The 14184-nt window shown below is 38.0% G+C and overlaps 1 protein-coding gene across 3 annotated transcripts in view; it reads right to left on the bottom strand.

Moving 5' to 3' along the window:
* The window catches only part of MAPK10 (mitogen-activated protein kinase 10), a 312569-nt gene that overhangs the window by 10249 nt on the left and 288136 nt on the right, over window positions 1–14184 (bottom strand). For all 3 annotated transcript variants that reach the window (XM_024574933.4, XM_024574935.4, XM_053923049.2), the window contains exons 12-13: window positions 4031–4094; window positions 2284–2361 (exon numbers count right to left, since the gene is read on the bottom strand). In XM_024574933.4, the coding sequence (XP_024430701.1) occupies window positions 2284–2361; window positions 4031–4094 (142 nt within the window). The remainder of the gene's footprint in view (window positions 1–2283; window positions 2362–4030; window positions 4095–14184) is intronic.

The following is a 14184-nucleotide window of genomic DNA, read 5'->3' on the forward strand; positions in this document are numbered from 1 at the left end:
AAAGTCATAGGAGACCTTTAGGATGCAGCTTCTAAGGGAAGTCCTCTCTGTTCCATTCAGACGCTGTTCAGGGTCTGTCTAGATCCTTCAGAGGACCAGCCTATTGTTACAGGAACATGTGCCACAATACAATTACTGCTTATGCATTAATCACACCACCAATGCTGATGTCCCACTCCATTTTCTTTTTCTATGAGAACTACAGTTTCAGTGATTAGAAATTATGCCTTGATTAAATACAAACTTTGTTCCTTTACCAAATATTAAAGCTTTCTTTATATGGCAGATCACTCATCTCATCCCTTTAATGATTAATTGAATCATTAATCGATCTACATGTATAATCCTCAGTCCCATTGTGCCTTCCCTGAGCTGCATGGTTTACATAACAGGATTCATGCAAATAAGGGGATTTTTGTGGAGGGTTGTGAAAGTATTAAAAAGAGGATTGTGGATTTTAGCTGTTGTGGAGATCTGGCTAAGGCTGGGGGAAAATGGAGAAGAAAACAAGCAGAATGTGGTGTGAGCTGGAGTGGGTGACATGATTCTGAGAGCTTTGGAAAAAGGAAAGGAGATGAGTTAATGATGACTTTAACTAAAGATGAGTTAAAAAGACTCTGCTAAAATGTGTCCAGTCCCAGCCTCAGATGCTGGGTCACCCTTCACTGGACGCTGGTATTTGGGTTTCTTAATGGTTACAGGAAAATATGTTCTGGCCACTATGAGAATTCTGAAGACAAGCAGTGTTTCTGCTGTAGCTGGTGGCATTTTGAGGGTATGGTTCAGTCTTTGGGTTCCTTGATTAGCAGCAGACAGTACATGCAGGTAAGTTAGAAGCACCTTCTGCAGACTTGTATCAATCTGGATGCTAGAAAAATGAATAGGGAGGGGAGACAACCCTACCACTCTTTTTTTTTTTAAGATTTTATTTATTTTTAAAAAGAGGGGAAGGAAGAAAGGGAGAGAAACATCAGTGTGCAAGAGTAACCTTGAACAGTTGCCTCTTGTACACTCCCTGATCAGTGAGAAAACCCACATCCCAGGCATATGCCCGGACCAGAAATCAAACCAGTGACCTATAATTTTGCAGTAAAACACACAAACAACTGAGACACACCAGTCAGGGCCCCTTAGTCCCCTTTTGAGGAAAGAAAAGATTTGGAATAGAATCAGACATTTCCCCAAGTCTAGAGGTGAGAAAAATACATCATAACTGAAATGCAACTGTTTAGACCACATAGTGGTTCTCGGTGCAAACTAGTTGTTCAGAGTAGTATAACAATTTATTAATTCATATTACATCTCTTTTCCCTGAAACAATTGAAAATTTATGGGAAAAATGTTTATGAAAGGTAGAACACCAAATCCACATTTCTTTAAACTAACCATTTTACAGCCTACATTCTTCCCAGTATCAGCTGAGTATAAGCCATAACATTTTCTAGAACTCTTTCTATATTCTCTTTATTTTCAGAACATATATCTTAGAAAAATATATTAACATTAATAAGTGTAAGTAAATTATCTTAAGTAACCTTAAAGCACATTACATGGCAAAATACGTACGTGTACAAATGTTAGATTCTGTAGATCATGAACTGAAAGACTTTCCTTTAATTGCTACCTTTAATTGGAGCCCAACCTGGCTGACGTTTCATCTACTGTCACACCAGCACTAGGAAGAGTTTGAACACTGGAGTGAATGAGCAAAGAGGTTTTGGCTGGAGGGTTTCTTGCTCTCTACGTTGACTTGATGGTGCAGAGGGCATTATGGCTCTGGATGAGGAGCAGCTACCCTTAAAGCAGCCCACATTATTACTTCTTCAAGATTCATTATTATCTTAAAATAAGTTCTAAAAGAACTGTGCTAGGTCATCAAAATCTGAATAGTCAGAAGGAATGCCACACTGGACTTCAAACTATTACTTTCCATCAACTCTTCAACTCTCACTTCATCTTTTTCTCACGCTTAATGCTTGAATTTGTAAAACCAAACTTTTCTAAAACCCAACATTAAAAAATTATTACGTTTATTCCCAAAGTGGCACCCATTTTTGTTTGTTCATTACTAAAGTTAAACTTGCATGTTTTCATTTTGTATTACTTTGCTTATTATAGGTAAAAAAAGGGGGGGAGGTGTTAAAACTAAAACTGTTAGAGGGAAATAGTCATGTGATATTTGTTCACATGGTCTATAAGCAATGTTATTGGCCACAGTTCTTGCTCAAGGTCAAGAAAACTACACGAGTGCTGCTGTGCTCGTTATTCACGGAGAGTGGGTACCTGAAGGAGAAGGCTGTCCTTTTACGACACCATTTTTAGTTTTTTCTTCTGAATTCATTACTTCCTTGTAGATAAGTTCTGTAAGAAACAATTATCAGTGTTATAAAAATAAATTTCCTTAATCCACAGAGAAAACTCTTTCATTAATGACAAATAATAACATTTTGATTGGATCGAGTAAATTAGAAATCAATTAGGACTCCTTGCCCCTCTAATTCTACATTTCCTTGCAATAGCATGGAGCCTGGCAAAAGAAGGGGCTCAGTGAAGCATTTGCCCAAATAAACATATGAGGAATCTATATTTTACTTGTTTTCTGAATTCTTTTGCATATTTCATATGCATTTTAATTTATCTCTTAAGGATTCTAATCAGTTTGAACACTGATTTTTCTTTTATACTCTCTTCCTAAAGGATGCCTATTCTCATGACTTCAAACCATTATTTTCCATCAATTTTTCAACTTTTCATCTGTTTTCTACACTCAACTCTTAGATTTATAAAACCAAGCTTGCCTAAAACCCAATGTTAAGAAGTTACTACATTTATGCCCAAACTGGCATCCATTAAAGTGGCTCTTCGTTACTAGAGTTAAACTTGTTTATTTTCATCTCATGTCACTTTGCCGCTTCTAGATAAAAATCATTCAGCACTACCAATACTTGCTTTAAAATGGCTCACAATTTATACAGTCGTCATCCTTTACAGGTGTTTCTTTAGTTTCTCACATTTTAGTGTATGCCCGTCTTCCTCAAGGGATATTTATATCTTCATTTACCTACTCAACACAAACCCCTAAGAGTGCCTTCTGGTCCTTATTTAAATGAAATCAAGTCTTTCCCATCTATCATTTAGTTTCTTTTTCTTTTACTTGATCCCTTATTTGTATTTGCTCATTTTGCATATTCTTCAACATGACCCCTTTACTATCTTTATAACACTTTTTGGCTCATTCCTACCCTTTGTTTTCCTCTTATGTTCCCATTCTAGTATTTTCCTCTTTTATTTTCTTTTCCCAATTTACGATATTAATTTATTCAATGTATCTCAAATGTTTCTTCCATTCAGATCTTCCCTGTATGTCCCTCCTCATTTTGACCTAATCATTTGATCTGCATTTGTTTTTTTGTATTTATTCTACTCTGTAATAATTTACATTAGTTTAACTATTCTTTATAATTCTGCTTGGTTTCTCCCTGAGTATAATCTCGATTAGGTAGTACGTGTTTAAGAAAGTTTTGCTGGGAAAAAGAAATGAATTAATGTTTCTTATTCATTTTTTCTTACTTTAAATGAGAAATAAGTTACTTAAATACATATATTTTCTATTTAAATTCTCAAGTGCTATATCTGGAGTGAATGAATTCATATATTAGCTATCTTTTAATTTCTAATATCTAAAATCATCTCAGACATAATTTTATCCATTTTATGTGATAATTTTACATACAAACATGAAATGTTTAATTGTGAAATTTTAAATTAAAGTTTGCCCTCCACCATGACAAAAACTTTGATGATTAGTGCTATTTCTAAGGTGTCAGTAATTAACTCCTTTTACTCCTGAGCAAATGCAATATTATTAGGAGTACAAAAAGATAGATTGGTTTAAGAGTTTTGAAAATGGTCTGAGATAGCAATTGGAATATCATCTCTTACAAAATTGTGTAAAAACAAAATCCTTGAGAATATTTTCTGAGTTTGAGTAAAGTAAAATACATAATTTAGTTAAGTATAGTAGAGTCACCTTTCCATTCTTCAATGGTGTGTTCTCTTTCATCCAACTGTTTGTCGTATATCTGAGGCGGAGGCTGCGAATAAAAACAAACAATAAACTTTGTGCAGTAACCTAGACATGACTAAAGTCTTACAACACATGAGAGCACCTTGCTATTCCATGATTTTGGTGGTGATCAGAATCTCATATAAAATAAGGAGTAGTTACAGTGGTGCAGAAGTTAAAATTTCCCCATAAATTTATGGAGGATTCATTTACATACCAATATTTTCTGCTGAGAAAATAAGGCAGCAGAATTCAAATCTTGCAAGCTCATATCCCCGAACATTTTGATTCAGAACCCAAGTCCAAGCAACTAATAGTGAGTCTTTAAAAAACAAGCAAAACACTTGACTAAACAAACCCAGAAGGTGCTATGTCATCCACTCACTTGCCCTATAGCAGAACTCTACTAAACTATCCCACACTGATAAGATTTTGTTCCATTTTTAGACTCTCCTGAAGAAGAGTCATTAATACCTCTCAGTATAAAGGAATATTCAGATCTGATCAAACTTTTTTCTCTCATGAAGTATATGTATATGTATGTATAGCTGTGTGCCCTATATTTAAATGATTTCAAATATTTTCCCCCTCAGGCAGAAGAAGCTGACAGGTGCCTATAGAGTGGGTCCCCTGGAACACCTGACAGACCCCTTAGTTAGCCTTTTCTGGGAGAAATGATGTGGTAGGGCCTTCAGTCTGACTTATTGAATTGGCATTTCTCTTGCTATGAGAAGTTCAAAGATGGAAAAGGAGAGATTTTCATAAATCTAGGTGCCTTCCGGGAAGGTGGATCTCAGGTCAATTCCCTGACCTCTTCATCCTGATGGCTGGACCTGGGGATCTATCACAGTGGCCTGGGGTAGTTCCAACTTAGGCCAAGTGATGTGGAGAGAAAAAATAGCTATGCAGTAAAGAGAGAAGGGGCTCCAGAGCTTCCCCAGCTGGCAGTGAAATGAGTGGGGAAAAAATGCAAACTCTTGGGTGACATGAAACAAGGAACTCTAGAACTCATTCTGCCCAACACTCCAAAAACAACAGTTTCTATAAGAAACTAAAAGAGTTACTCAATAAAGTGATTCAGGCTTATTAGGATACACATTCCTCCAAAATGGCTGTTGTAGGAAGGCTTTGGACAAGATTTTCACAGATAGCTTCTGGCTTCTGTGGGAGGTTCTTTGGCTCATGAGCAGCACCCCAATACCATAGTGGCCTTTCTTTACTGCATTCAGAATCTCTGACAGCCTGAATCATGCTTGATACTTCCTAGCCCTAGTATGTTGGGACAGCCTCACAAACTACAGAAGTAGCTGGATATGAAAATGGAAGACTTTGACCGCTCCTTTCAAGGTAACTTAATTATTGAGAAATAAGTACTGATGAGGCCAGACATTTGTTTTACAACAGCAATTTGCTACGAAAGAAGACACTAAACTAGCTACTGTGATTCAGATATGGTCAGCTGAGTAGCCTTTGCCGAAAAGGCTAAGCTAAATGAGACCTCCCCTACCCCATGACACTACTGAGGACACAGAAACACTGACTACCTAAGGGTAGGGGGGCTGAGATAATCAGGCACTGTCTTGGGAACCTGACTAAGGCAGGACCTTCCACCTCAACTTATAAAGGACTCCAGATTATAGGAATGTTATGATTTAATGAGTAAAACTAAGTTATTTTTGAAAATCTGTGAAACTGTCATCTAAGTAAGCTAATGCAAAGCCAAACTCTGGTTATGCAAAGATGCTTTGCCAAGTGGCAGGTTTCCTGCTCTGCCTCTTCCTGAGCATGTGTCAGGCTGTGGTAAAGGCCCATCTAAGTGGGCCTTGTCTAGGTGCCCTGGTGGACACAATGTGCACAAGCTCTCAGCAGTCCTCAGAGCTCTGTGCATTGCTGGTGCCACCTGCTTCTCATAATTAGACCAGCTCTGGTCCAATGAGGCTGGCTTCTCCATGCAGTGGAATTTTCCATTCAAGTTTCAAAATTGTACGTGGCTCAAGAGTACAGTTCCTGCCAAAGTTCATGAATGCCATTTTCTCTTTGCAACAATACTATTTTGAGAGAAGTTTTCCTTGGAGCTTCAACATCCAGCTGTTGCTGATGTATAAAGTACAAAGTACATAAGCTTTAACCACAAACCAACCACAAGAAAGAAAGCAAAATACTGAGTCCAAGATTTTTCCTTTCAGTAAACCAAGACAGCTGCTTTAAAAACACTTGCAGCCCTGGCCAGATTGCTCAATTGTTGGGGCACCAACCCATGCACCAAAATTTGTAGATTTGATCCCCGGTCAGGGCGTGCATGGGAGGCAAACAACCAATGTTTCTCTCAATTCAATGTTTCTCTCTCTCTCTCTCTTTCTCTCTCTCTCTCCCCCCACTTCCTCTCTCTAAACATATCTTCAGGTGAGGATTAAATAAATAAATAAATAAATAAATACAATTGTATTATAGTTATGGCTGCAAGGGCTACATGTTCAGAATTGGCTGTTTGTTTTAAGAGGGGATGCAACCACCTGCAGTGGACTGGTACATACACAGAAAGATGTCTTCTACAAAACAATATAAAAGAGTAATTGACCAGCAAACCAGAAAGAGTAATATCATATTCAAACACACAAACACGTGAACTGAACAATAATCATTAGCATGCCATAGTCCACTACACCCACTGCTTCCTTCTGCAGAGAGAAGCCAGGGTTCTATTGCTTACTTGTTCACTTTTCCCACCTTACTAAACAGGGATGTTGTTGGCTAGAGATGTACAGACCTGAGACTATCATCAAGAGGTGTTTGCTGAAATCACAATAGTGGATGAGGTCACTCATGGAGAGTATGCAGGTAAAAAGAGCAAAGGACCAAAGTAGACTCTGTTAGATACCAATGGCTAAAGTTGACCAGAGGAATATAAGTCCAAGAAGAAGGAGGAGGAGAAGGGAAAGAAGGAGGAAGAGGAGAAGAGAGAAGGATCATTTAGAGACATTCATGGAGAATGAAGTTGTTGCAGTGTTACAGAGGTCAAGTGAACAGAGAATCTCAAAGAGGAAGATGTTGGCAGTTTCTTGAAAGTGAAACAAAGATTTTGGCTTTTAAGGCACCATAAACTATGCCTTTAAACACTGTAAAGTTTTCAAAAACTCAAAACTACTACCATACCTAGAATGATCTAGATAGATATTTAGTGGGAAATATGAGTTCCCCATAGTGGGGAATATGAGATACCACCTAAAAATTGGAACAATATAGAAGAAATATCCACATTGACAATATGAATATTGTGTATAATAAAACAAAAAGGAACTGCAGGATAGATTGTGACACTGAAAAGGAAAAAAAGACAGAATGCTCTTCACTCCGCTCTCCCAACTATCTCTGAGGGAATAATAAATGAAGAATATTTTTCTCTCTCTAAATAAGGGAAATCAATTTTTTGAGAAGATGCTATAAGTTAGGCTATTTTTTAATTTTTTTTTGGATTATGTTATTATGGTTGTCCAAATTTCTTTTCTTTTGCCCCTTTCCACCCAGAACTCCCCAATCCATCAGCCAATCCCCACATCTTTGCTTATGTCCATGGTCATTTGTATACTTGGCTACTCCATTTCCTATACTGTGCTTTACATCTCCATGGCTATTTCGTAACTACGTATTTGTACTTCTTAATTCCCTCGCCTCTTCACCCATCCCCCATACCCACCTCCCATCTGGCAATCATCAGAATGCTCTCCATATAATGATTGTCTCTGCTCTTCTTGTTTGCTTAGTTTGGATTTTAGATTTGTTTGTTGATAGATATGTATCTATTGACATTTATTCGTCATAGTTTTGATATTCTTCTTTTTCTTAAAAAGGTCCCTATAACATTTCATAGAATAATGGTTTGGTAATGATGAACTCCTTTAGTTTTTTCTTGTCTGGGAAGCTCTTTATCTGCCCTTCCATTCTAAATGATAGCTTTGCTGGGTAGAGCAATCTTGGTTTTAGGTCCTTGCTTTTCATGACTTTGAATATTTCTTGCCAGTCCCTCTAGCCTGCAAAGTTACTTTGGAGAAATCAGCTTACAGTCTTAAGGGAACTCTCCTGTAGGTAACTATCTGCTTTTATTTTGCTGTTTTTAAGATTCTCACTTGATCTTCAACCTTTGGCGTTTTAATCAGGATGTATCTTGGAGTGGGCCTCTTTGTATCCATCTTGCTTGGGATTCTCTGTGCTTCCTGGACTTGCATGTCTATTGCCTCCACCAAATTAGGGAAGTTTTCTTTCATCATTTTTTAAAATAAATTTCTAATTTCTTGTTCTTTCTCTTCTCCTTTGGCACCCCTATGATGCAAATGTTGGAGCTTTTGAAGTTGTCCCAGAGGCTGCTTACTTGATCTCCATTTTGGGGGATTCTTCTTTCATCTTATTGCTGTGATTGGTTGTTTTTTGCTTCCTTGTGTTCCAAATTATGGATTTGATTCTTGGTTTCATCTACTCTACTATTGTTCCCCTGTATTGTTCTTTATTTCAATTCGTGTATCCTTCATTTCTGACTGGATATTTTTTATGCTGTTGAGGTCCTCACTAAGTTCCTTGAGCATCCTTATAACAAGTGTTTTGAACTCTGCATCTGATAAATTGTTCAGTTCCATTTCATTTAGCTCTTTTTCTGGAGTTTTGATCTGTTCTTTCATTTGGGCCATGATTCTCTGTCCTCTCATTTGTTTCAATGTATTAGGTAGAGCTGTATCAGAGAGCTATGACTCTCTGGCTTGGTAGCATGGCTTAATATAGTAGGTGTCCTGTAGCATCTACTGGCACAGCCTACCCTATCATGCAAGCTGAGGTGTGACCTTCATGTGGTCTGAGTTCTCCCTCCTCTTGTAGTTGATCCTTGATTACTGTTGGAAGGTCAGTGGGAGAGAATTACCAATGTCAGTCAGCTGTAAGGACTGGCTGTGGCCACTGACCACCAACTTCTGCCCTCCATGGAGAATCATCTGTGCAGGGGCAGGGTGGTAATGCTGCAATATCATCTGTAGCTGTCCACTGGGTACACAGGCTTTCAGGTTTCCCAAGTGGTGCAGGCCAAGGTCAGCCCCCACCTGTGTTCTGCCTGGGGCCACCATGTATGAGCTATAACAGTCTTAGATGGCTGCTACTTGTGCTGAGCTTAGAGATTCCCAAGCAAAGGCATGCTGTGATTCTAGGCTGGCTGCTGTTAGTACCAGGCCTGGGGCCACTTAGCAAGAGGTATGGGGTCTAGGGACTCACTGAAGCCAGCTGTTGCTTATTTGAGAGTATTTTGGAGGTTGTGAAGCATGAGCATTCATATGGAAAGTCACTGTTAAAAGCTTGGGTGGTCCCATAAATTGAGTGGGATAGAGTCTCAGAGAACCTCCAGGGTAGCCCTAACAGTGTTAGCTAGGTTAATGGAGTCTCAGATATGGAACCCACCTGCTGGCTCTGTGGTTCTGTCAAGAGACTAAGGGTTCAGAGAAGGGTCAGTACCCTCTGCCTGACTTTTTTGGGGAGAAAGCTATACCCCCACTCTTGCTTTGATGCTAGATACTTCACTTCCTCCCTGTTTGCCAATGGTTCCTTTCAAGCTACTACTCTGTGCTCAAGCCCTGTGGGAATGAGTCTGATCAAGTCCATGTGTGGGTTCTTTAAGTGGAACTGCTTTGGACTCTTGAAGTTTCTTCCACTGACTAAATCCCCACTGGTTTTTTTGCAGCCAGAAGTTATGGGGACTTATCTTCCTGACACCAGAACCCTGGACTGGGAGGCCTGGTATGGGGCTGAGACTCCTCCCTCCTGAGATACCCCTTCTAATTGTTATCCAACACACATGGATGTGGGACCAACCCATGCTGCCTGTCCATCCCTCCTACCAGTCTGGATGGATGTAGCTTCCTTAATTCTGTAGTTGTCAGACTTCCATTCAATTCAATTTCTGACAGTTCTGAGTGGCGGTGGTTTTATATTTAGTTGTAGTTTTGATGTGGTTGTGCAAGGAGGAAAAGCTAGACATTTTATATATGCCCTAATAATTCTCAAATCAGGAAATTAAAGACTCAGGGAAATTCCTTTTAAAATATCTTGAAGTCACAGAGCTAATCAATGATTAACTTGGATTAAAACCCAAGTTAAAAAATAATTCAGAGGAAATGGTAGAGATGAATCTAAAATAAGGGATAATGAAATAATATTTGAAGTATTGTAAACATCTTTATAAAGCAACAATTGAAACACAAGCCAATGGAGTGACTGTATGTTTCAATTTGCCCCCCAATAGTCCCTGTTTGTTCTTGCTGTCCTTGTAGTTCTTAATAGCCCTGATCCTCTCTCTCTCATACATATTTGGAGAGTAGTTCTGTGGGTACTGTCCACTGCAATATGATGATATAGCGTATTAGAGATCTCAGGAATATGGTAACTAGAGGGTAAAGGAAACAACTGCATTGCAGCATTGTCCTACCACTGGGGTCTCCACAATTACAGCTGTACCCTTTGCTGCTCTAAGATATCATGTCAGCATTTCCTTCCACTTTCTACATTTTTGGAATGTAAAACTCAGCTATAAAGTATGGCTCTTGCCAGAAAGCACATAAAAGAGTACAATTCTCCATAATAAAATTAAGATTGAGGAATATGAATTCTATTGGCATTCTCTTGGTTCTTGTTGCTGGGCATGATTTCTTGCTGAAGAGATCCCTTTAATTAGAACCTATTCAAATCTCTGATTGATTCTCCCAAAGCACAAGTTGCTCTCTCTTGTGACCTCATTTTATATCATAAATTCAAATAATCCTGTATTGAGTAAAGTGTATGAATTGATTTTTTCCTTAATCTCCAAGATAATCCTATTTTCAATAGCATCATTAGCGATGGAAGAGAGTTTAGAGACTATATAATGCCACATTTGTTCAGTTTGTGAATAAGAATATAAAAACTCAGAAAGCATAAGTGATTTGTCCATGGGCATAGTGTTAATTAGTGACACAGTTAACAATAAAATGTCAGATCTCTTAGGAAAAATGATAAAATAACAAAGCTATTGTGGGTTGAAGAAACATTAAATTGAATAATTCACCACTTAAAAAATTTATCAATAGTGACAAATTTGTGACAAATTTGATCCTGCCACTCTAATTTCTGTTCCAATTTTCTGTCAGTCTGTACATGTAACTAGTTCTGGCAACCATCACCAAGTAGTCAACACTTCTATTCCTCAGTGCTTCTTTGCCAAATTATCTTGGACAACATCATGAACTCTATACATATGAATCTCAAAAGAGATGAGAACCAGATATGAGACATCCACGTTGTACAAAGTCGTTCCAAAAGGAAAAACAATCCATATTTGAGCCCTGAGTTAACATTTTTTCTGTATCAGTCATATTCTGAACCATATGATAATCATCCAGTTGTTGATGTTTGTTTTCCACTTTTGAACTAATTAAGCATGCAAAATGGTTTTGTTCCACTTTTTCTCTGTGTGTTCTGCTGCCCTGTTGAAAATGCCAATCAATGAGAGCTTTAAATAGCGTTGTCTTTCAATGTGTGCATTCTCTACTAATTCAGAAGCTGGAACAAAGAAAATAATGTTATCTCCTATTGAAACTAGCTTTTCTTCTTATTAAACTTTGCAGTTTGAGGATTGCATGATTTACTGCAAGGCTTCAACCGAGAAGGGTGAACGTCCTTACAAAATTCGATCAGAAAATCCATTTAAGAAGATGTGAAAATTTGATTTTATATTTCCTTAAATCTATATGTATACCATAAGTTTTCCAAATGTGTTTAAGAATTCTGATGAATAGAACTTCTTGAAGTTTTGAAGTCCTGATTAAAAAATAAATATTTAGATGAAATAGTTTTTATATCACACTATATGATACGTACTTTTATTTATTTATGTTTATTTAGTTAGTTTTGGCTAAAGACCTTTTAGTATGGTCTATTTTTTTTCTAAACTTTATATTATCCATGGCACTGAGAACAGTTGATTATCCACAACAAGTTTCAATATGTATGTAACAATCTTACTAATAGTCTGCCCAATTAATAAAGTATAATAATAATATGCACAATTATCAAAATAATTGACTAAATATAGTTCTTCTCCAGAGTTCCGTAGTTCATCTATATTGTGAATTTATTATGCAGTAATCAGTGACATGGTTTCCAATTACTAAAAATTTCATTGTCTTCTAAAAGTAGATAAATGGCAGCTTGCAATGTTCTATCAGTTGATTTTTTAAATTTGCTTAGGCAAGTTTTAGGAACTATGTTGGTTCTCTTGAATAAAAATTAAACAATCTAATAATACAGATGAAGTAAATGCCTTTAAAAGTACTCCACAATAGGGGATAAAAGGTTAATAAAGTCTGTCTCTGGAAACTAATCTCATTAATCCTTCTTTCCTAAGCTGTCTTACACTGGGCCCTCAAACACTTTAAGAAGTGCTCCTAGGGCCCCAGTAAGGAAGGCAAGGAGGACAGATAAGGACACATGAATGGCACATCAGAGTTAGTGGCCTTAGTAAGAATTGTTTTGGTGCAGAAGTCACACTGTGCTATGTTGAAGACTAAGTGTGAGGTAAGAAATAAAGAGTTATGAGATTGAATAAATCCTTTGAGAAATAAGTTGTGGGTGGTGGTGGTGGTAAAAAATTGATAAGCTTTGGTAAGTTGGGGTAAAGGGGGCTGAGAGAGGGTCTAGGTAACTATTAGGGATTTGGCTCAATCATTGGGGTAGAAAGTCAAGCCCTGGATTGAAAGGTACAGTGTGAGGGAGGAGAATGAGCAGGTTTTGTGTGAATAGGGGATATGCCCAGTTCAACATTCAACATGATAATTTTGAGACACCAATTTAAATGCCAGTGACTATTAGATTTATAGACCTGGTGTTCAGGACAGCATATTGATCTGAGTGTCATTTGTGGTCATTACAATTATAGCTGTAGTCAAAGATAAGATTCCCTGGGAGAAAAGAAATGAGGGCTGTGAGGGAAGAGAAAACCACTGGGCAGCAGAGAACAGGAGTGTTGTCACTACAGCAGTCCAGGGAAGTGTGTCAGGAGGAGGGTGTTGTCAACCGCTTCAAATGGCAAAGACGCATGAGATGCCCATTTTCTTTAGACTTGGCACTTAGGAGGCCACTGGTGATCTCAGAGAAAGCAGGTTCAGGGTTTGAGAAGTGAACTAAAGTAATTGTGAGTAAACAAAGCCTAATTTTTACAGAAACCGGACTATAATGGGGGAAGATTTTTCCTTTGCTAATGGCATCTTCCATTGCAAAGGTGTCGTGAGGAATTGGCCGATTATTTGTTCTTTAAAATGAAGGTGGCTAGAGCATGTTTATCTGTATAAGCACCAGTGTAAACTGACAGATAGGACGTACACAGGGAAAAGGAGATCCACATATGGGAAGAAAGCCCGCACATGAAACAGTGCTGCACCCTGGGGTTTCCTGGACTTTGCCTAACTGGCTCAATCACAGCATTACCACTTTCCTCTTCAACATCTTCATCACCATACAAAGTTGATTTACATATGTTATTTCATTTAGTCCTTATAACAACCCTCCTCTTCTAGGTATACAACTGAAGCCCAAAGATACTAAATTTGCTATTGTTAAGTGGCAGAGGCAGTATTTAAACCCAAACCTATCTGAATACAAAATCCATGTTCTTTGCCTTGTTCCACCCAACTACAGTTTATAATATAGTTCCTGCTAATTTAGACAGTTAAAATAAATATATCTAAAACTTTCGTTAGTCAAAGAGGCAGAGAAAAACAGGAAAAAGAAATTTCAATGCTCTTTCTAGCTGGAAGAGCACTCAAAATGTTTTTAATTATTATTACAGACACAATTTTCTGTGTCCACTCAACAGGTCATTATGTGACTGCACTCTATTGTGATGCTGCCACCTTGTGGTTGGAGAAAAGCAAACATTACTAAGTAAAAGGTGCTTGGTTTCATCATTTTCATCAAATAGCTCTCACCCAGGGGTTCTCACCTATGGGTGCACAATGAAATCATCTGGGAGCTTTAAAAATGCTGATGACAGCAGTGTGGTTGTTGCCAGAAAGAAGGGGGTGGGGAGGTGGTAGGAGGTGGAGGGGGCCTAATAT

This window comes from Desmodus rotundus, chromosome 4 (assembly GCF_022682495.2).
Source record: "Desmodus rotundus isolate HL8 chromosome 4, HLdesRot8A.1, whole genome shotgun sequence".
Lineage (NCBI taxonomy): Eukaryota > Metazoa > Chordata > Mammalia > Chiroptera > Phyllostomidae > Desmodus > Desmodus rotundus.